This window comes from Copidosoma floridanum, unplaced genomic scaffold, assembly GCF_036245765.1.
Source record: "Copidosoma floridanum isolate Cflo_tuat_1 unplaced genomic scaffold, Cflo_Japanese_pri ptg000026l, whole genome shotgun sequence".
NCBI classification, from domain to species: Eukaryota; Metazoa; Arthropoda; class Insecta; order Hymenoptera; family Encyrtidae; genus Copidosoma; species Copidosoma floridanum.
This window is the reverse complement of record NW_028321903.1, coordinates 10,521,561-10,546,177: the sequence shown is the minus strand read 5'-3', so window position 1 is coordinate 10,546,177 and position 24,617 is coordinate 10,521,561. Positions and strand designations below refer to the sequence as shown.

Here is a 24,617-nt window from a genome sequence, read left to right as displayed (position 1 = left end):
TAAGCTTTATTTATAATGAAGCATAAGCTTTGTGATTATTGCTGTTAAATAAATCTCAGACTCTGTGTTTCTTGAGTTACGTATGACCAAAATCAGAAGTTTTTTTTTAAAGAAGACTGTGCATTTCAATTAATATATGTAAGAATTTGAAATACAACTATTTGTAAAGTAGAACATGACCCCATGCAATATTCAATTTAAAATTATAACAATGAATTATACGAACATATTATGAACTACACAGGTGGCTCAAAAATGGCATCAAGAAGCAGAAGAAAGAGCAAAAGAAGTGATAGAACGGCAGATCAAGGAGCAAAAATGTTCAAGAAGGCCATCAAGATTTGAAGTTATTCCAGCTCCTGACATTTTAAAACTGCAGAGACAAAGTGTCAATGATCTATCACTGACATCTGGTAGCGGAATCAACTCAGATGTAAGACGAATTTTTTTAAGGATTAAAAAAATGCTAAGGACACTTGTAAATATATTTTTAAGAATACGATAAAATTTTAGCATACATTTCATACGCCTGTATTTGGAAGTCAACCAAAAAAATCGATTCTCAAAAAGACAAATTCATTTACTCTAAAAGGTTTCAGTCCACTTGTGAGTCCAGCTGTAACGCCTTACACGACTGTAACTGGAGCTGAAAGCAGGTAACATAAGTGTTAGTAATTGACGTACAACACTAATTTATTTTTGTGACCTTAGTGTTTAAAACGTTTTCCACACCATTGATGCTATTATTTTTTTTAAATAATTTAGAGTGAAAATTTCTAAGATTGTATAATGGTAATAGTCAAACGTATATATATGTATAATATTTTTTAGAATAAGACTAGCATTTGAAGCAATTTTTCGAAAATCAGCTACCTTACAAGATGTGGATCCAGATCCAGAATTAAGTTCAGGTTCCATTCATGACAGACAACAGAAAAGTATCGATAAAACTAATCAGCCGATATTAACATCAAGTCCCGTAATGTTCAAAAAAGTTCAACTGGTAAAAAAACAAATTACTTCTTACTACCTCACTAGAATAGTTTTTACGACGCCATCTTGATTCTTACACAGTGCGTCATGGATAAATTAATTTTTTTACACAAGTGAACATAACTTGACAGATTCTTTTAAGTCTCATAAATTTTTTAAATAACCGTTATTTATTGCGTAAGCAGAGCAAATCTTAAATAATTGTAAAGAAATTCTTTTTTTTTACCCTACTGTGCTGAAAGAAGGAACTCTCCACCCAACAGTGCAATGGTAAACAATAGTATACGCACCACATTCATAGGTTAATAAATGTATTATATGAAACTTCAACGTTTGTTCACGTAAAATCTAAGGCATTCTTAACGTCGCTCACTAGATGCGTAATGTACTATTTTCTAAACATCCCAGAAAACTTAACTTTATTGGTAGGTCGTAAAAGAAGTAAATGTAAATATTATAAACCAAGAATAAAAGACTTTTAAAAAAAAGGTGTGGGTCTCGGGACCCCTGAGAGATGTTTAACGTTGAAGAATATGTTATTGAACTTGGTAGTATTTAATTGTCTGCGATGAAAATAGTAGTTTTTGTCCAGTAAGTGCCATCGTCTCGAGGGCTATTGTGCGGCCCGAGGGACGTAAAGCAGCCACAGAGCAATGGTGCTGGTGCTTATGTGGCGAATTCTATTTTTTCTACCAAGCGCACACTAGCCTCTTAAGAACGTGGGAGGTAAAAAAAGTATGTATTTTTTTGACTCTAAACAATTTCCGTTTTATGTTTTCATATTAAAAAGACAGTTTATTTACAAATATGTATTTTTATCAGTGAATATTACAGATTCGGAAAAGCGAATCATAATTATTTTTTTTTTCATTTACATATATACAACGAGAACGAGAAAGAACAATAATACACGGCGAAGAGTATATAAAAGAGTAAATATACTACTCCCTTCCTACACAGAGGTTTATACATTAGTTTCACAAACTTTCGTGGTGTATTACATTCTCTGTATGTCTCTCTGTTTTTTTAAGATACCTGTTTACTGTGCGTACTTGCGCACGTGCACGAATTTCGTTGGCTCTTTACTAAAGACGGGTTAAAATAGAGTTTGTATAAGCATAATTGAAAGATCCCGGGAAAACTTTGCATTATGGTCAAATATTGGTATTTTAAAATAATTATGTTTACAAAGAAGACATTTTTTAAAAATCATGAAAAAATGATACTCATTTTAATAATAATTCATCATTTACTACAAGCGCAAAATATTGAAAAAATCAATAAAAAAGTCCTACCTGTATGAGTACAATAGAGAGAGAGAGAGAGAGAGAGAGAGAGAGTGTGATAGCAGACCATCAATGGCTCTCTCTATCTCACTTACTCTTACAGGGGTACTGTCGAAATGCCTTTTGCTTTTTTTCCTCATTATTTTGCGCTTGTTGGAACAAAATTAAAAGTACTTATTGTTAGAAAGTTTTTTGCTCTTTTCGCTGATATTTTTATTTTTTCTGTTTATCTAATCGTTAAAAGATATAAGCAAAAGAGACTTTAAAACACAATTTTACACAATTTCAACATTAATGAACCACTCACTAAAATTATAACTGTTTCTTTTGTAATGGGTGGACTGAATTATATATAATAAAAAAACTGCCCAATCATTGATCAATTTTCTAATCCAGAAAGTTCTTGGTTGGTATCCATATGTAATGAGAACAGAAATCAGATCAGCATGCTGCGTAGCGCAATCAGTAAGGTACCTGACTACAAATCCAAAGGATGTGGGTTTAATTCTCGGAGGCGGTAAGATTTGAACAATTTTATTCACACACTTATATGTTATGCAAACACACACACGCACACACACACACACATATACCGTATGTATAGCTACAGAGAATAGTATATATATGACGTATGTGTGATATATAGAACGCATGAACAGTCACACACACACACGTGCATACATACACACGTGTGTGTGTGTGTGTGTGTGTGTGACTGCTCATGTGTTCTATATATCACATATAAGTTATATATATGTATATATACTCTTCTCTGTAGCTATACATACGGTTCCTACACTTTACAAACGAGAGAGGGGTGACAGTAAGCCTGTGGAGAAAGAGACAGAGACCTGACCCGAGCCGAGCCAACCTGAGTTAAACCGGAGATCGTGCCATCGTGCACGGTCACTTCATCGCGTTGGTCAAACCCCCAAGCGCGCTAATAGAAGTTTCACATGAAAAACTTTTTGATAGCAGTATGAGTACATAATGGCGCAGGGACTCCTGGTGCTTACCTCAGTTGGATGCTCACTAGGTGCAAACTCTATTCTTCCTACTAAGGGTGCAGTAGACGTCTAAAGGAAAAAAATTGCCCAAGTCGGGAAAATGTAGTTTTAGAAGCTGATGTAACAAATTAATAAGAAATTGTCTTTAGAGTAACAAATTTTAAAGTTAGTAACTGTTTCGAATATGTATTTTATATTTCTCTAAAATGATTATAATTATACTAACTTTACTGTTCTCGATAGACAACATCTCAAGAAGTGAGAAATAAAATTTAACTTATATAATCTACTTTTCTTTGAAATCTGATGGTTGACCCTCAACTTTTATCTTAGGAATAAATTTTTCTTGCAAAATGTTGTGCATTAAAATCCTAAATGTTCAACTACAATTGTTTATAAGCAAGTTATAAGGGCTTACAAACAGATGTACGTAAATGAAATGCAATAGTTAACCTACCAATTAGTTTATAAAAAGAAAAGACAAAGACAGTGATCCAACTACAAGTTATAGTCTTCTTAGACTGATACGGTTATCCTTACAAATCCACATGCACTATCTTGAAAAGCTAACGGCAAAAATAATTAAAACGATTTCATTTAGCAATAAGGCTGAATCAATAAGTTTATCTTAGTGTCTTGATAAAAATAAAAAACAAATTTACCATGTATTTATAGACTCAACAAGTTATTTCCTGATAATACACTTCTTTAAAAATTTATTATGTATTTACTAAATAGAAAATAAATAACAAAATATTTGAAAAAAATGCAGCTATCAGGTCTCAAACTTGGGCTCTTATTGTTACTGCTTGGCAGCTCCACTACTAAGCTACCCTATTCTTGGTAGGTCTAACTATAGTATGTATCGATGTAAACCATTTTTATTATGATTAACCTTTCGCAACCACTTCTAACCGTATTTTTACGCTCAATGTCTTACGAAAATAGATAAGTTCCAGTAAAATTTTTAGTTTGCATGTATTAGTAGATATTTAAGGCCAATAGCAACATTGAATTTTATGTGCAGTCCTTATTTATGGGGCTTATATTCAGAATATTTTGAAATTCTTTACTATATTGCTACCATTATTGTTCTGCATTAAGTACATTATATCCACTTGACGATTAGAAAAAAAATTTTTGCTGCATGGAGGGACTTGGTTTTAAATAAATGTGCAATCAAAATACGTCTATAGTAGCTAATTTATCAAATATACATATTTTTAAAAACTTTATCAGTTTATCTTATTCTCCGTACGAAAAAATAGAAATCATATAGAAATTATGTCAATAACTCAATAACTTCTTTTGAATACAAGATTGGATTGTATTACAGATAATATTGGTGTATATGATATCCTGACTTAAAAATCGGACGGGTCACGTGATGAAGCCTTTTTCTTCTTGATGTTACTAGCTTACAGACTGATGGGGCGACCTAACCAAAAATATACTTATTAAAATAAAAGATAAGTAACTTTAAATAAGATTATTAAAAACAATATTATTCGTTTGTCAAACATTAGCTTATTATATGATATTTTTCTAATAATTATGCAATTCAATACAGAACAAAAATAATAGCAACAGAATGAAGCATTTTGAAACAATCCACATTACAAACCACATAAATAAAGGCCTGCACATAAGACTGAATATTGCAATTGACCTTAAATGTCTACCAATACATGCAAACTGACAATTTAACTGGGATTTATATATTTGCGTGTAATATTAAGTGGAAAAACGAGGTTAGAAGTGGTTCTGACAGGATACAAAACGAGTTTAGTAATGTTACCCCAGGGGTTGAAAAATAGGGTTGATCATAATAAGAAAGAAGGAGATTAATACATGTTAAAGTTGGACCTACCAAGAACATGTATAACAAAATCTATCCGTATTAAACCATATTAACAATTTTTTAACGATTTTTAACGAAAATGACGTGAAAAATCGAACTTTAAGCTCAAATTCCTCATAAACTGCCTAAAAGAAACGGATGACAGTATTTTTTGTAGTATCAAAAAAAAAAAAAAAAATTCCAAAAAAGTTCCGATCAATTTCGTCATGTTTTTTTTTTTTTTTTTTTTTAATTATTACGTGCAAACCACCCGTATATTTTTGATGACGTTGTTTTAAATCATTAGTTGGTTGGTGTAAGGTAAATGTACCGACTGTTATACAACGTCCCTATTAATGGGTTTTTTTAAAATCAATTATTATTTAAATAATAGAAAATATATGGGATTGTAAAAAAATTTCGTTACATTATACGTGGAAATATTTATCATATATCTTATTTTCAAAGTCATACTACGTATGGAATATTATAAAAATTTTTTTATGGCAATTCTGCCATTGTAGTACTACGAGATGTATTTTTTCTTAGTTCAATTTAATTCTTTGTCAAGATATGTTTTTTTTTCATGAACTTAGGTATTCCTAAATATACTTAAAAACAAAGATTAGTATTTTTAATGCGGATTTTTTATGTACAACCATGTCTCAATATACGTACATCTAGAATTTAAAGGTTCCAGTTAATGGTACAGCATAATGTATGTACTGTATTTACTTACACTTGATATTTATGCCCGATGAATGAGACACAGCAAAGTTGTTTTTACTTGCAAATCTTTTATTCTGTTATGTCAAAGTAAATACAGTGTATTTTAATCAATTTTGAAGTTATTGTAATTGATATCCAGCTTCATAGTAAGTTAATTATTGGCATACCGTAATGAACATAGAGATATCCCTGGTAGCACAGTCTTTGGAATTGTAACGTACTTCTTGCACAAGATTTACATTGACAGCAAAATTGTGTAAGTCTGCATCTAGTCTGCTTCCAAGATCTAACGTAATTCTGATGCACGACAGGTGAGCAAGACGCTTGCGTAAGAAGTGCAAAAATCTGATGATTAGTTGAGTGCGTTATTGATCTTGATTTGACGCACTTCTGATTGTGGCAGATTTGCGCAAGATTTGCGTGCAGGCAAGTGCGCTAGACTCTTGCGTAAGAAGTGGGCAAATCTGATGGTCAGTCAAGTGCGTTATTATTTTTATTCAATGCACTCCTCCTTGTTTCAGAATTTTGCAGAATTCTTGGGAGACAATAATTGTTACAAGCTGTTTTAACTAAAAGTATAACAAGTGCATAAGACGCTTTGCGGCAGATTTGCGCAAGATTTGGTTGCAGGCGAGTGCACAAGACTCTTGCGTAAGAAGTGGGCAAATCTGATGGTCAGTTAAGTGCGTTATCATTCTGACTTGAGGCAGTTCCGTTCGCAGCAGATTTGCGCAAGATTAGCGTGCAGGCAAGTGCACAAAATTCTTGCGCAAGAAGTGCACAAATCTGACGATCAGTCGAGTGCGTTTTTTGTCATCTTAACTCGACGCACTCCTGATTGCGGCAGATTAGCGCAAAATTTTCGTGCAGGTGAGCACACAAGTAAGTATGTAAGTAAGTAAGTAAGTAAGTAAGTAACGTTTATAAGACCATGTGGTATAACCACGTTCGGTCTCAAATTTTAATTTTACAGAGTATAATATAAAATGAGCAAAAGTTACAAATTAGTTGACAAAAATAGATTTACATTTGAAATTAAGAGAAAAACTCATTAATAAAAAAAAATAATGTATGAAAAATAAAAGTTAAATTAAAAATAAAGGTACAGAATTAAATACAAGTTATATAAAAACAGAAAAACCAAAACAAAATTAAAGAAAGTAATGGTCAAGTCGCATGTATTAGTTTAAATTTATATGAATAAGTTTAAATTTATATGAATTAGTTGAAATTTATGTGAATCCAGTGTAGAGCTTATAGATGTAATGTTTTATTAGTTAATCAAGAAGAATAAAAGGCGTAAAAACAGTTACAGCCTGGGGATAACCTACATTCAAAACTCCAGTCATTTTTATCAAGAATAAGGAGGATGTTAAATAATGACTGCTTGAAACTATAACCCAAGGCTTTTTAACCTAAGATCCTTGGGTAAGAAGTGCACAAATCGTGGGTTTGTACTTGTTTCCTATAAAAAAATATGTAACAGTACTTTTTGACTTCCCATTCTTTTTCTGCACTTTGTAGCTTGAACACTTATTTGCAATATCATTATAAAAAATAAAATCCACAGGTATAATTTTTATTGATAGTAATTTTTCTTATACAAATCAGAAGAAATTGTTAGCGAAAAACATACTGTTAGTGTTTCGTGAAAAATATACTGTTTGTACTGGTGAATTATTAAAAATCCTAAGCTCTCGTAACTGTCATTGTTTACACGCATATCTGTTTCTCTATTTAATGATACAGTTTTCTTGGCTGGTTATTTCAATCCCCCTCTGTCACGATATCTTGACCTTTCCAACCATACTGCCAAGTAAGGAACAATTTGCTTTTTTTTCAATAAGTTTATAGGGTGTATTCGTTATGAGAAGCACTTATACCCCCACCCCAAATATTTCTATTTGCACCTCACACTTCTGCCATGATACCTGCTAAATATTTTATTTTGCAATGAATTTAAATTAATTTGTTAACTAGTGATTTCATTATAGTATATATTTTATTTATGTTTACAATCTGATGTATCTATTCTTTTCGTGCCACGTTTGTATTGTTATTTATAGTTGTTTTTCTAACACATTAACAAATCTTGAAATTTAAGTATTGTATACATTCGAAGTAAAAAAAAACCTTTTAAAAGGATTTGAAATATAAAATAGTGTTGATTCTATACGCAATAAATAAAAATAATTTTAAAAGCAAAAACAAATGTTTTTAAGAACCGTGTCAATAATCGAAAATGAATAGCATCAACCTTGATACGGTGCGTAACTAAAATTTCTTTTTCGAGCCCGTAGAAGTATGCAAAAACAATAAGTTTGAACCCGAAATTATAAAAATTCGACCACAAGGCTCTGAGACACGACCGATCACATACAAATACACATACATACATAAGAACACATGTACATACATTTTTAAATCATGAACTATTTTCATTCTTAACACTATGAAAAAGATTGGGAACTGAATTCCAGAAAAATTTTTTTTCGCCGATACAATAAAATTTCCTTAATGAGTTAGCAAAACTAGTGTATTCATAGTATTTTCCTAATTTTTTCCTATATAAAGGTAATTTGTGATCTTTTGGTGCCGATTGTACATGAAAAAATGTCAGTGCACAAAAGTAAATGTCTTCTATAACCCTGTTAAAAAATCTCAAGAAATTTGTGATGTTAAAATCTCACTTCAGAAATTTCTTCACTATTTCTACACCAGCAAAAACGTAAGAAATATGTTATTACTTGCAAAATAAGTCAAAACCATAGTTTAAACTGCTTATGTCAATAATTGTCTCCCAAGAATTCTGCAAAATTCTGCAACAAGGAGGAGTGCATCGAATAAAAATAATAACGCACTTGATTGACCGTCAGATTTGTGCACTTCTTTTGCAAGAGTCTTGCGCACTTGCCTGCACGCAAATCTGCCGTAAGTGGATGTACATCAAGTCACAATGATAACGCACTCGACTAATCGTCAGATTTGTGCACTTCTTACGCAAGAATTTTGCGCACTTACGTGCACGCAAATCTGAGCTGTCATACAACTTTTTATTTTGTAATTACCTACTTAATTAACAGTATTTATTAATTTTAGTTTGAAAATGTAAGAAAAAAGAGAGAAAAGGCTGACAGAAAATTAGAAAAAAAAATCACCTCTAAAGGTGTGAATAAAGTTAAATGTATGAGAAAAAAATTTATTATACAAGTTTTTTAGTTCATGGTTTTTTTCACTCTAAACAATTTTTTAATAACCACGATGTATTTTATCAAAAAATAATTATCTTATCGCACACTTTTTACGTGCATACAATTAGACTGTACAAGCGATTTATTTACTCGAAACTCACAATTCTATTATTTCATTGTAACTATTATTTTATTATATGACATGCATTGATTTTATTTTACAAAAAGAACAGAAAAAAAAACAATTAAGTACAAGAGGTAAAAAAGTAGAAGAGGCTTAAAAAAGTTATAAGACCAAATTAAAGTTATTAAAAAAAGAATCAAACAAGAAAAGTAGGTAAAATAAGATTAGTAGATTTTGTTCTCTTAATATTTTTTTGTTTGTCAAAATTTAAAGTTTACTGTCGTGCATCATACCATTTATTCATTTAAATTCTAATGTTAATTATATGGATGAATAAATTAAGTTTGAATATCCCTAGGAATTATAATTTTCGACAGTTATTTGAAATCTTAATTTTTATCTTCCTTTGAGCTTATTTTCTTAAATTAGAGAAGATTGTAATTGTGTGGGATGAACTTTTTTATAATGTTAAACTTATTATTAATTTTTACGAGCTACAATTTATTTTTTTTATCACACTAGGTTGAATACAACAGTTTTTGTATGTCCCATAAACCAGGACTAACTGAGTGGGACAACTAGGCCATGCTATTTTTTGATGTGCCATTAATCGGTACCTCATATTTTTCTTCACTTAAAAAAAATTCAATTATTATTGCGATCTTATTTATACACTAAAATAAATTTTTTTATTGCTAGAACACGTTCCTTTATATTATAATACAAAAAATTTTCCACTTGTATGTATTTTTTGGTTTTGAATAGCTTAATTTTCTTTTTAGTACGCTTAACCCTGTGTCACAAAAGGGATATTTACCTTACTAAAATGCTACTGTATTTTTATTTTATTTTTATTTAGTTACTTGAACATTTTTTTACGTTTAACCCCCCCCCCCATATTTCCAATGTCTCCAATTTTGATGTTATGGTGCAATGACAAAAAAGTTAACAAACTGCCTCTAGAACTCTATTACCAAGCGTCATTCGGTTTCTTTTTTGACTCTTGAATTACGCGTTACTGCTCTGAATATACAGAATACCTAATAAACTTAGCGCAATCGTGTTTAATGTAACTTCGCGTTCGAGATTTATTTTATCTCATTTTGCATAGGACTTAGTAGAAATCTATATTTTCTTTATTATTATTGTATACATTTTTCTAAAGTAATTATCAGATATATTCCTACATTATTGTACAACGTTTGTTATTCATTGTAGGCAACACGAACACTTAAAGTATTCTTAAAAAACTAAGTAAGAGTTAACTTTGTATGACAGTATTAAAAAATAGTATCGTCAAAATAAATAATTAATTTTAGCTTTTATACAAGTAATTAGAATTTAAGTCAGGTTAAGATATTATCATAAGCGCAGGAGTAAGCCAATGAACGTATATCTTGTGATAAACGTCATGACAACGGTACGATGTTTGCTTTTTTGTCGCAAAGATTGTGAAGTCAATTCCCCGAGCATAATGGTTTTTCTTTATCACAATATTTATTTTAAAAGACTTTTTTAAACGTTTTGACGATTGATTATTCCTCAGTTCTAACTTATGTTTATTTAACTTTTATGTACATAGAGAACATTGATGAAACATTGTCGGATTTCAAACATGGGTTAGAAAAATATCACATTTTACTCAAAATAATACCTAAGAATGTGCGATCTCGAAAATACTAGTAAATTTTATCTTGAAAAAAACTTATACGACTACAAACCTCAAAACACAAACTAATGAGATAACGTTTTGAAGAAAATGATTTTTAATACTAAACTTTTAATTTTTGTTTCCCAATTCTATAATAACCCACGATTCTTAATCATTACTATTTATGAACATTAAAGAAACATTTGAACATAATCTTTATGACAAACATCTCAGTTTTTCTTGTTAGTATGAATAAAAATCTCCTAATCTCTCTCATAGGGCTTTTATTCCTAATGGAATTTTGAGTACACGTACATCGAACATTAAAAACCATTGAAACAAAAATAATCACTTGTAAGCCTTAAAAATAAACACCAAATGCAATAAAATAAGTTTATTAATTGTAACGATGGAAAATAGCCTCCACGTCTCAAAATTGTTTCGCTGATGCAACGTATGTACAAAAAACATTAAGGGCTTTTGCCAGTGGATTTGTTCACAGTAGTAGCAACTTGATACATGTTCGTACAATACATACATCGAGGTCTTGCCCTCTCGTTGTGTGCATGCGCAAGAAACGTAACGTAGGAAGTGCTATATAACTATGTATAGGTAAAAAGACGGCAGAATCAACAAATAATCCACTTTTCCGTTAAATATCTTAGTTAAATCCACGCTTAGCCCCAACTTTTTAAGTACGAGGAGAAAGCTCATGATCTTAGCTATAAATTTGTCATTTTTATTTTACTTCCGTGAGCGTTTTTGTGGTTATATTTATCTGGTTTGGTAAAAATCCCTCACACACAATGACCCAGGGTGCTTACTGGCCACTATTAAATAATAAATTATCAATCACTTACAAGAGCACCAATTAAAAAGATCTTTGTCGTACTAAACAATCAATCAAAGTTTTTAATTGTTTACATAAGTTATCAATTAACTTTTTATTATTTAATAGTGTGGCCAAAAGTGTCCTGGGTCATCAGAAAATAGGTGCTTTATTTATTTATTGATAATTATTTATTTGCGAGATTCGCAATAAGCGCCCCGGGTTATCAGGTGATAGGCGTTTTTGTTTATAATTAATATTTTATTTAATAGAGTGGCCAGTAAGCGCCCCGGGTCATTAGGTGATAGGCGCTTGTGTTAATAATTATTATTTCATTACTTAATAGATTGACCAGTGAGCGCCCTGGGTCATTGGGTGATGAGCACTTGTGTTATTGATATTACAATTTTTAATTTTCGTGCGTTGTGGGTACCGTCTTTGGCAATGCACCTTTACTGCTATCTGCTCGGTGAAACATTCTTCCTAGTTTGTATAGATATATATACGATCTAGGGAAAAAGTTCCGATATTGAATCCGCCTAACCCAACGCTGACCTTGCTTTGGATCCGCAGCGCCCTCGCAGCTTTGGAGAGCTGCTTTCCCAGCATTAGCCACGATGGTCAAAAGTTTGCTGCCATCCGCAACCTTCTGATCGCCACCTTATCAGCGCCACCACTGGCCAAGTTATGAACTATCGCTGATGTGTATATAATGTAAAAATACAAGATGTGGCGTTCCGAGGTCTCATTTTCGTGCCGTTCTGCGCCCCAAGTCATTGAGTGATAAAAGCGTTTATTATTATTTAAGATTTCTTATTTTATAATGTGGCCAGTAAGCGCCCCGGGTCACCGTTTGATAGTCACTTGTGTTATTCATTAACATTTTCTTAATTCATAGAGTGGCCAGTAAGCGCTCTAGGTCATTGGGTGATAGGCGCTTGTGTTATTATTTAGGATTTTACTATTTGTTAAAGTGGCCAATAAGCGCCCTGGGTCCCGAGTCATCGGGTGATAGACGCTAGTATATATACATCATAAGTATACATCAACGATAGTTTACAGCTTGGCTGGCGATGGCGCTGATAAAGAAGCGCTCTGAAGGTTGCGGTCGGCAGCAAACTTTTGACCATCGTGGCCAACACTGTGATCACCCGTTCGGGACCGCTGCGTTCCCAAAAGTAGGGCAGCAGCGATACCAGTACGTTAGGTGAGATACCTTAACAACTACAGAACAGCTGACACACTTCTTATTTAGTCCGGGTCGTAATCTGGAATTCGTGGGAGAAATTATTTGGATAGGATTTTTTTGCATGATCTTACGCAAAATGATCACCTAAAAACGAATTTGCATGTTGCCAGGCTTCAAAGTTGTAGGAAAAATGTTTAAACAAATTATTTGAAACAAATTAAAAATATTGTTTATTTTGCCCTGGAAAAAATTTTTTTAGCTTTTTTGGACAATTCCAAACAAAAAAGATGGATTGCAAATTTTCTCTAAAATCAATACTTTTCGAGATATTAATTGTACAAAGCTTAAAAAACCGTGAAAATCGCCACCTTCAAATATGAAAAACAACAATAAAAATTAAAAATTTTGATGTTGCCAAAATTCTCAAATATTCTTCAAACATCCCTTGACAAAATCCTAAGGCGTTTCCGGATGTTATTTTATTGAAAACCCTTCATTATTAATTAACAATCAAGCGTGTGCATCGTTACGGTCGGCCGCTGCTGGCCGCGGCTCTCATGCTCCATCTCTTTCCCACTCACAAGGAGTACACGGAATTTACTGGCGCTCATATTTGATTTTAATGGTAAGTATATTATTCTTCTACAGTAATTGTGGGAATAAAAATAATTATACAATCTTTCATATTGATGAAAAATGAGGTTAACCTAACTGTTGCTGTATAAACATACATGTATTTAAATTAAAAAAATTATTTTAAGTTAAGCCTTCACACGCTTAATTGTAAATTAAAAATGAAGGGTTTTCAATAAAAAAACATCCGGAAACGCCTTAGGACTTTGTCAAGGGATGTTTGAAAAATATTTGAGAACTTGGGCAACATCAAAATTTTTAATTTTTATTGTTGTTTTTCATACTTGAAAGTGGCGATTTTCACGGTTTTTTAAACTTTGTACAATTAATATCTCGAAAAGTATTGATTTTAGAGAAAATTTGCAATCCATCTTTTTTGTTTGGAATTGTCCAAAAAAGCTAAAAAAATTTTTTCCAGGGCAAAATAAACAATATTTTTAATTTGTTTAAAATAATTTGTTTAAACATTTATCCTACAACTTTAAAGCCTGGCAACATGCAAATTCGTTTTTAGGTGATCATTTTGCGTAAGATCATGCAAAAAATCCTATCCAAATAATTTCTCCCACGAATTCCAGATTACGACCCGGACTAATTTGGTGCGAGAAAACAACCAAACTGTCCACGTGAAATTCGCACATATGTAAATATAACATACATTTGAATCATACTGAATTATTACAAGTTTATGATTTGATTATTTTGTTTTTATAAAAAATACTTAATTTATTGTCAAATTAAGATAAGTAAAGAAAATCCTGATACTAAGAAAAAAGATATGTGTCATAAAATATTCATACACACATTCTGCCAAATTTTGGTGTACACAACATATACGTTAAATTGTATATTAAACACTTGAGATGTCTCTCTACCACTAATTATAAATGTAGCTGTCTGTTATAATAGAATAATCAATATACAGTGTAGTACGAAATGTAGTAATTTTAACGATAAAAGAAAATACTATAAAATTTACTTATTTGCAATCATGTATAATTCTAAATTTTACTATCGCACTTAGAAAAGACAGAAATTTTTTAAATTTCTTATTCAATTGGAATTTTTAAAAACTTTTTGTACTATTCGGAAAATTTAATATAATGTCACTTTGAAAGAGTATAAAAAATTTTTGAAAGAGTATAAGAAGCTTCAAAAAATTCAAGTCGAATGAAAAACGAATAAGATTCCTGTATTTTGTGGGTGATTCAACAATGAAGAATTTTACCTACATGTACTACAGTAAATTTTTTTTAACAATGTTTTTTCTATCTTTACAAGAACCCCTATCCCATGTTACACTATCTCTTTATTATTATGTTGAATCAGGCAACTTTATAAATCCATTTCAAATGTATGCTATATAGTGGTAGGAAGTTACTGTAAGTCTATCATTTACCTTCAGATCTAAAAAATTTACTTTCAATAAATTGATTTTCAAATCGAAGAAAATAAGCATCTGATTATACAGAAAAAAGCCATTTTCAATCCAAATCAGCCGATTGAATCTTGAGATGAGTCAATCTATATTTAAACCCTTACACCTATACAATTATTCTTCAATGTAATACGTTATTTTCCCGTGAATTTCGTGATAAATTTAAATACTTGCAATTTATATAATAGAAAACAACAATAAATACTCAAAAATAATATTTTCTATAAAAATACACAAAGCTTTCACTATGCAGAAGCATGATATTAACAGCATTGTTGATTAAAGTGAATGAGTTTTCAACCGTATAGTACCAATCTGCAGTGAGTGTACTCAAAATAGCTAGGTATACCTATATGTGCATGCAGTATCGTGACTGAAAGTTCCGCAGCCTTTCTCTGCTACTTTAGTGTTTTATAGTGCAATATTTTTTTATAGCTAACAAACTACTGATAGCTATTACAACTGTAATAACTAGGGTTGCCAACTTTTTAAAATTGTAATAGAGTACATTTGGTTCGAATGAGGGAAAATTAAGAGTACAGACCTGAAAAATAGAGTATTTTTTATTTTAATTTTTAAAACAGTATTTTTTTTCGCTTTTTGCAGCAGATAACAATTGAACGTTATTTTTAAAAAAATTATGCGATTGTAAACATTCTATTTCTAAATTTATATAGATCAGAAGCTCATTCTTTATTAATTTTAATGATGCCTTGTTTCTTTCTCCCCGCCACTTTATATTCATGAGTGAAAAAATTCTCTCACTGAACGCTGAAGTAGCTGGAATAGACAATATATAGCCAATAATCTTTTTCAAATTATAAAATTCGTCTGAACATTTTTTAAAAATAAATTGCCATTTCTCTGCAGTATTTTTTTGCATAAAAGTAGTGTCACTTATTAACTTTTCCTGTAATTTTTTAAAAACTATTACTTCTAAGTACAATCTATCCATGTCTATGATTAATTTTTTTAAATTAAGTTTTCCTTCAATAATTTTTTTCAACTGATCAAATTCAATAATTGTTTTCAAAGATATTGAATCTAGTGAGAATAACCAGTTATCATTACTAAAATCGAACCATTTTTGTAAATAAATTAAGCATTTGTCTATATATAAAGAAAAATTCTGGTTGATTTCATTAAAGAGGCCAGGCAACGATTGTAAAATCGGCTTCATTTTTTGTTTTGTTGTATAGCCAAAAAACTTATCGTTTTGTCGTTGAATTGAATCTGTTTTTAAATTATTCATTATACTGAAAACATCTACAATCGTTATATTGTTACCCTCAAGAGATTTAATAGTTTTTTGGAATATATTTAAAGCATGACTTGCAAAACTTAAGTAAATTTCAATTAAATCGTATTCACTATTTAACATCAACAGATCACTAATTATTGTTGGGCAATCATCCTCAAGACTTTTAAAATATACACATATAGCATGCCAATTCAACAAAATATTATCGACACAAGGGAGTAATGACAACCATCTAGTACCAATATGCCTTCGAAGTTCATGAAATTCTCCATCAACTGCAGAAACAAATTTTTTTAAATCTTCCCTTCTACAAGCAGACCTTGAAAAATGGCTATAAATTTTTAAAATAACATTCTCAATATCATAGGTCAGAAAGCTCATCCCATATTTAACACAATTATGCACAATATGAGCATGACAATTACCCTTTATAAGATCAGGTACATGATCCATCATATTAGTAAATAACGAGTGATTAACGCCAAAGTTTGCATTGGTATTATCAGCACTAAGACCAGATACTCGATCAAAAGGAATTTTGCACTTATCCATGGAACTTTTTATGGCTGCAAACATGCCATCAGCACTCTCATCAGCATTTTCATAAAAATCTATAAGTTTATTTTGTATTCCCTTTTCTGCTGAAAAATATTGGACCACTAATGGAAATAATTTAATGTTTTTCTTATTTGATGCGTCAGTTTGAAGACAAAAAAATACATTTTCATCCTTCAAGTCATTTATTACACTTTCAAGGGCATAAGGTCCTAAAACTTCTGTAACCAGAGCTTCTATTTTGGTTCTTGCTAATCGAATACTAGATGCAGTTTTAGAATCAGCATACACTATTTTATCTAGTTTGACGGAGCAATCCATACTATTATATGAAAGATTATGTTTAACAGTGTGGAATGTTAAAGCTAATTCAGCAGCTGTAACATTGTCATTTTCGGACATTAAAGCTGATGATGCAACTGGAGTTAAGAACTTTTCAAGAACACCAGACGTTTTCTTTATTTCCGTTTTGCTTGAATGAAGTTTTGTAGCTTGATGTTGTTTTATCTAAAAACAAAAAAAGCACCATGTGCAAATAGAGACCCAAACACACCAGCTACCAAACAATGATAAGTAGTCTTTCTTACATGACCAGTTCCAGCTGAAGCGATAGAGAAAGTTATACCGCATATTTTACATTTGGCATTAGTAATACTTGTTGGGTCGTTCGTAATCCACGTGTACTCTGTTTCCCATAGTTTTGTATATTTTTGTAATCTTTTCTTTGACTTGATCACTTTTCGTTTCTTAGGTGTGCTAGTAGTATCACTGTTATCACAAGATTCGTCAGTATTATAATATTCATCATCCATTGCAGACAAAATGTTCTGTACAAGATAGTCAATAAATAAAAGGTAAAAAAAGACCGAGAAAAACGAAGCCGCTTGCCCGAAAACAAATTATTGATAATCGTACACAACATAGACCTATCAAAATTGAAATATAGGGTCCCCTTCAGCGGCTTGTCGGTCGGCCGAACGTCAACAGTCAACATAGAGTCCCTGTCTTTAGAGTTTTATGAAAATATAAGGTTCATTCGAAGATGAAGATCCGATGGTTCGATCGTCCAATCGAACATCGAACCGAAATACGCATTCGGAACGGCTGGAACAGTAGGATATTGTTCCCCGATTGAAACTATGAATTTTCAAATAACGTTCGTCACTTAACCTACCATCGGTAGTGGCGCGCTCAATTAAATAAAAAAAAACCTGGTGTACCAAAAAATAGAGTATTTTAGCGTACTCTGTGAGCATTATAGAGTATAGAGTACGCTTCCATGAAATAGAGTACAATACTCTATTTAAGAGTACGGTTGGCAACCCTAGTAATAACATAGCTTAGTAGAGGCGATTCAATGATGGATGCATTTTTTAATAAGTACAATCATCCAGAAATACAGTCATTCTTGGCATGTAAGTATATAACTAACCTCAAATTGCATTTTTTTCATTTATGTGTATTCAATACTACTGTGAGTGTTGTATTGGCTGGTTTGTATAGGTAATAATGTATCAGACGAACATTTTTACGCTGTAGATAATTGTCAGTAGATTAACTTGTTGAATGAGAAGTTTGATATTCAAGTCATTTTAGAATTTATTTGTAATTATAACTTTAAAAAAGGAATGATAGTAGGTGACGGTATGTTCGTCGATGTTACTGCTGATTTTGAAAGTCATGAGAATATTTATGAAAACATGCGTGATATAAATGAAGAAGTGGTGTCAAGTTTTGAAAGCAATGTCGATAAGATGGATGTACAAAATTCTGTATTTGAACTAACACCTAACAATTCTCACCAACTATCAGTTTCATTATTCTCTGTTAATAATACACCAACATTGATAAATCCACCCAACGATCATGATCATTCCTACCAACAGTTAACAGCTCCAACTTGTGATGCGGCTTCCCTGAATCATTTTAATATTACACTTCCTTTACCCAACGAGAACAGTAAGTTTACTGTGTAAATCAAATAATCAATTATTATCAGTATCGGTATTTAATGTGTGTATATATATATATATATATATAAAACTTTATTTTTTAGTTTAAGTGAGCATCACGTTTGAATAAAATCACACTTGTATCAATTACATAATCATTTTCTTCAGGTCCTGTTACATTTATATCGAATAATTTGTATGCATATATGAGTGCACCAGGTAATTTTATCGGCTTTGCTTTATTTGAAAGGTATTAGCGCACTAAAAAAGTTGATGAAGCCCGTCTGAAGGATCAGTGTATTATTTTCAAATTTAACGAGAAAAAGTTTTATAAGTAAGAAAACTTTATACAAATTATACTAAAACTGTTAAAAGGTTGGATCAAAGTTATCGATACCTAAATTTATAATTCAAAATTTATTCTTTTGAAAAACAAAAAAATCATTTACAAACTATTGTGCTAAATGAATGCTATGTGTGCGCTTACACTTATAGCCTGTAAATTGTACGTCAGCTATCATTAATGCATAATTAATTTCAATTATCTTTCGGTTCCAATTGATTGTTAGCACTTAAAATTCTATTGAACTTCTTTTGTAAAAATCAACAACCGCTCAAAGGAGTAGGAAATGATGGAATTGTTATATGTTATTGCTCATGTCACCTGTATAATGTGCATTTTTAGTCATTGTTATGTTGTATATTTTTTTAATTGTTATTTAGATTAGAGGCCAATGATTTTATGAATTTTAATTCAGCCAATTTCATAAAAAAAAGCATTTTTACCATCGATTCAGGTAGAGATTATTGATATTTAAAAAAAATACAATGTGCCAAATACTGTTATTGACGAAATTTTAGCACGCCCAAATTCTTACGAAAGTGTTTTTGAACAAGTGGATACTGAATCAAAAAGAATCAAAATTTTAAAAAGTTATGGCTTGTTTGAATTTGAACTGTTTGAGATCGGAAAAACTTTTTTAAAAAAATGCGTTCAAAACTCTGTAAAATATATATCTGAAAGCTTACAAGCAGTACATGTTCCACTTCGGAATTCCCTTAAATTTTTTTTACAAATACCAAAGTAAAGTGATGTACCATAAGTGTCTGTTGAATTTTTAAAATCAAGTAAATGTATTTCACCTTCCTAATTTGATGAAATGTGTGAAGCTGATTGTTCATTTTCTTGCAGGCTTTTATTAAGACAAGGTATGAGCTTATTTCCTTTTAGAGTTTAAGGGAAAACATCACTTGTAAACCACTTTTGCACAGTAATATAATTATTTTTTAAATAACAACGAGAATAATAGGTCAATGAAATAAGCCATGTTTGTGTGGATATTAGAAAATCATAATGACAGGAATTTACTAGAATTACCAAATTTGACAGAGAAATGGTGCACTTGCACTTTAGTATTTCCCTAATAATTAATTTTCAAGAAAATTGAAATATTTTTCATTTGTCTCTAAAAGTACAAAGAAAATTGATAAGAAATTTAAATTGTGCAATTTAGATCAAAATGATTTGAACCATGAGAAGTTACTTCATAAGCAAAGATTAGATTAGATTATTAAGCTGTTTTGAAAACTTTTTTTAAGTGTCCTATCATGTTTACACATCAGCAGAATGTATAATAAGCTTAGACTAAAGTGCCCCCTCAACTAAGTTACGAGTCTCCAACGAGACATCGAATCATGTAGGTAAAAAAGCCGTACAATTCCTTGCTTATTTCCAAATCCTAGTAATCTGGTTATCTCTTGAACTGATGTAGAACAAATAGTCAAGCTCTTTAATTTTTACTTCTTTTGGGTGTGAGCACCCTAAATGTATCTGACGACTACGTATGGTTCATTCATTAGCTTATCCCAGTTCTAATTTTAATTTCTTCCACAAGGATAATAAGAGAAAACAATTATTTAAATTCCTTAAAATTTACAATTAAAATAAAGTTTAAGGAATCATTTACAGGATTTATTACGCACATTTGTATGTTTATGTGAGATAATAGAACATTTTTTTCGAATTTTTAATAATTAATCAACTATTACGTATTATTATACCTTTAAACACTAAATGATGAGTAATTTCAGAAATTTTTTTAAAGTTACCTTTCTAAATTATATAAATCCTCTAAGCATACCACGAATTTAGAAGGAAATAATTTGTTACGAAAAAGCAATCTAGCTAATTTTGATATTGTTAACGTAAATATCTTAAATATTTAGAAAGTTAGATGGAGTTAAGGAAAACGTATTTCTGTGGCTGAAACTTCGAATGCTAACCCTACAAGCAATTACTTTGATAATTGTGCTAAACTAATTTAATACTTTATGCTAGTAGTTAAGGAATTTAATTAACTGAGATAATTTTTTTTTTTTAGTTCATTATTACACTTTTCCAGTTAAAAAGTACATATTTTAGACTATTTTAAATACATTTTAAGCTTTAAACTGTTTATTTTATTCATACTTATGTCTAACATTTGATATCAAAGATAAAAATAATTTGCTTTATGCAATTTGATAATGTTGAAAAAGTCAAAGGGTTCTTTAAAACCACTTTTAGAACTCACTTCAGTGGAAATAGTCTGATGAACTTACAAAGACATAATGAATTCTTAATGAATGATATAAAATTTTTTCAAAGGATTTATAAAAAGTACTATTGAAGTGTAAAAATTTACAGGAAATTCTTATCAATTTTTTGTACATAATGAATAAACCATTATTTGTATTGATTTGGTTCGAGTTGAAAATGATTTTAAATGACTATTGTATAAAAAATTTTACCACTGTGACAAAATTATAATTTAACTTACAACTAAGATATGGTGATTCATGGATCATTTTTCTGTTAAAAAGTTGAAAAAGTTTTTTAAAGGATTCCTTAGTTATAAGATAATTATTATAACATTTATAAGAAAGTAAAAAATACCGTAAATTACTATTATTAGTATTTTTTTAAATAACTTTTCACAGAACTACCTTATTTTATTAGTGTTTCTCGACTAATATTTTCGAAATAATTATGTAAATAGATAAAATTGATATCTTTAAATTGCAGCCTCGAGAGCGTGTAATTGACATGTCACCAGAAGATCAAAAAGCTTGGGAAGAGAGCGAAATGGCCCTTGAGGTTGACTTTTCACGATGTCACATTGATCCAGCACCCTTTCAGCTCGTGGAAAGAACGTCGTTGCTTAAGGTTCACAGTCTTTTCAGCATGGTTGGTGTCAATCATGCTTATGTAACTGCCATTGGTAGGCTTGTAGGAGTAGTAGGGTTGAAAGAGGTAAATATATGTATGACTTTGTTATTGATGTTTTAATACTATATTTTTATAAGAACTAATTTTCAATATGAATGTAACTATAAAATAGCTATTTTATGTGAACTGATGATAAATTCTCAAAAAAATAGCTCAAACTTTTGCTCTTAAAACATTATTATAACCTTTTTTTTTAATTTCATACATCTCGTGATAGTTTTGGCTTTTATGTTTAAGTCTTTAAATACATGCTTGCAAGAGTACATTCCACAAACTGATGAATTTTTCAAAAAGTTGTTATAGAAATCTTTAATAAGTTAGTCAGAGCGAGGCATTATAAGCGGACTTTTCTTCACTTATGTACATTTCACTAGTTAGTTTTTTTACCAAATTCCAGATATACACATTATATCATAGTTCTGTTGTTTGATCCCTCCAAAGCTTCCTACACATTATGTCTATAACTAGATGTTTTAACAAAATTCAAAGGATACCACGTACTTATCTATATTTAATTTAAATCCAGTAAACTTTGTCATGATTTACTCTTTCCTTATGCAATTAAGACTTTGCACATATTGTGTTTATTAAAGTATTGTATGAGAATAATTTATAGTTTTTCTGCAAATATAAGAAGTAGTTTATGACCCTAAGCCAAAAAAGTGAAGAAAAAAGTTTTAGATGATCCGAGTATCTTCGTCTCAGGTGATACTGAGGATGTCGGACGATCTAAGGCTTCTTTGCTTATGGCCATGTGTAGTACATAATTTTTTATGCCTCAGCAGCTAGGAAGTGAGTGTTGCCGTTCGTGCAGCGACGTTTTCTGAGCCTCTGGCATGAAAAAATGTTTTTGTATAATTGGCATGACCAATTTTATCTTATGTACACTCATTTAAGATGCAATAAAGTTTATCTATACAACTGCTATTTTAAAGCGCTTACGTAAATTTTTTCATTCTATTGATTAGTGGATGATTTCCCTTTCTAGCTTCGTAAAGCAATTGAAGATGCCAATGCTGGTATCCTGCCCATACAGCAGCCGAACGTTGACAATAGTACGCATTTTAAGATCTCAAAAATGAGTCTGGTGGACGAACATAATGATGTGGAGACAGGTGCCAAGACCACTTTTAACACCAACCAAAGTCAGTTCAACTAATTAAACTCCAACAACGTTAAAAAAGTCGAGAAGGTCTGAGACGAAGAAAAAAGTTTGCGTCACCTGCTTGCTTTGCAACTCATCTGTTCAATTAATAGCTTGATAATTTAAAATAACGTTAAGTTGATAAATTATAAGGCCAGTGTTAAGTTAATTGTGATATTGTTATGACAGCATGACTTTCCAGCTACTTAGTTCGTAGAGTAATAAAATGTCTTTTACAAATATCTGAAGCTGCGTGACAAAGAAGAATGTAGAAGCAAGAAGTGAGTGACTTTTCTGCACTTTTTACTTCGTTTCATTTTCAAAAATAAACAAATTATAAGCAAATAATATCATTTGTAAAAGAAGTCTAAAAGGCTTAATAAAATCCATGTTTCAAGCGGCCGTACATGCACAACATTTTTTATCTTAACATCAACATAATCTTGAACACTGAAAATATATCTCATAGAATACCACGTCATATTATCACTTTAATAAAAGGATGCACTCGAAAGTGTTTTTACTGTTTGCCATAAAAATTCGCTCCACTACATCAAAAGAAGTTAAACTTAATTCTAAATTATTTTTTAATGATCAAGTTTATAATGTTCGCATCAAGTGTCTTTTTAAAAAAATTTATTAGTTTAATTATATTCCTTACAAACAATGGTTACTTAGTTCTGTATGCTGACAAGTTTTGTTTTATATGAGTAGTTAAAGCTGGTATTATAAAAGTTGTGTACATAGTGAGCATCGTTGACTATCATGTTAAGATTTAGTATTGGAATCAGGGTATCAAAAATTTTGCATTGTAAATAAAGAAAATAAAACGAGTTTTTAATAGTTAAAAAATGTATAAAAATTAAGACGCAACCAGATCAAAATAAATAAATATTTACAATATACAAGTAAGCAAACAATACAATGTAGTAAGTATAAAACTGTTACATTAAGAAACTTGATTAGCAAATTTTACAATTACAAGTAGTGAGGAATCTAGTAGTAGCAAGTACAATGTATACTTTATAGCGTTCTTAACAGAATTTTTTACCTCGAGCTAGTTTTCCAAGCTTTAATAACAATTGTCAAAGAATCTTCTTCCGTTAAGGTAATTTTTTTTACAAAAAAATTCAAGCACTCATTTAAAGCAATTGTGCTTAATAAGACGTTAAAAGCAAATAATACTTGATTATACAATAGAGACACTAAAAGTTATAGTGTTCATTTTGATAAATAGGTTTTAAGGAAAAAGAGAATATCATGTAAGTCTCATATAATATCTGCAAATCTAGCTTGGCTCAATAATTTTTTGATTGTGTTTCATAAATATGTAATTAAAACTATTTTGTATAACTTTTACGAAAATCTCATGGTAATCGATCATATATATGCATATTTGCATCCTACTTTTTTCTCCATTATTTGATTATCCAGCATTCTATTGTTGGCTTCATTTACTTTAAGGACTCTCCCTATGGTAGTATTGTTATTAAAAGGCAGTTATAGTTAGAATAATCATCATGCTTA

The 24,617-nt window shown here is 30.7% G+C and overlaps 1 protein-coding gene across 4 annotated transcripts in view; it reads left to right on the top strand.

Annotated features, from left to right (window-relative positions):
- ClC-a (chloride channel protein 2) overlaps positions 1 to 24,559 on the top strand; it is a 546,687-nt gene extending 522,128 nt beyond the window's left edge. For all 4 annotated transcript variants that reach the window (XM_089595612.1, XM_089595611.1, XM_023391243.2 and 1 more), the window contains 5 exons: positions 245 to 433; positions 514 to 656; positions 832 to 1,003; positions 21,743 to 21,970; positions 22,935 to 24,559. In XM_089595612.1, the coding sequence (XP_089451738.1) occupies positions 245 to 433; positions 514 to 656; positions 832 to 1,003; positions 21,743 to 21,970; positions 22,935 to 23,105 (903 nt within the window). In that variant the 3' untranslated portion in view covers positions 23,106 to 24,559. The remainder of the gene's footprint in view (positions 1 to 244; positions 434 to 513; positions 657 to 831; positions 1,004 to 21,742; positions 21,971 to 22,934) is intronic.
- Positions 24,560 to 24,617: the final 58 nt, after the last annotated feature.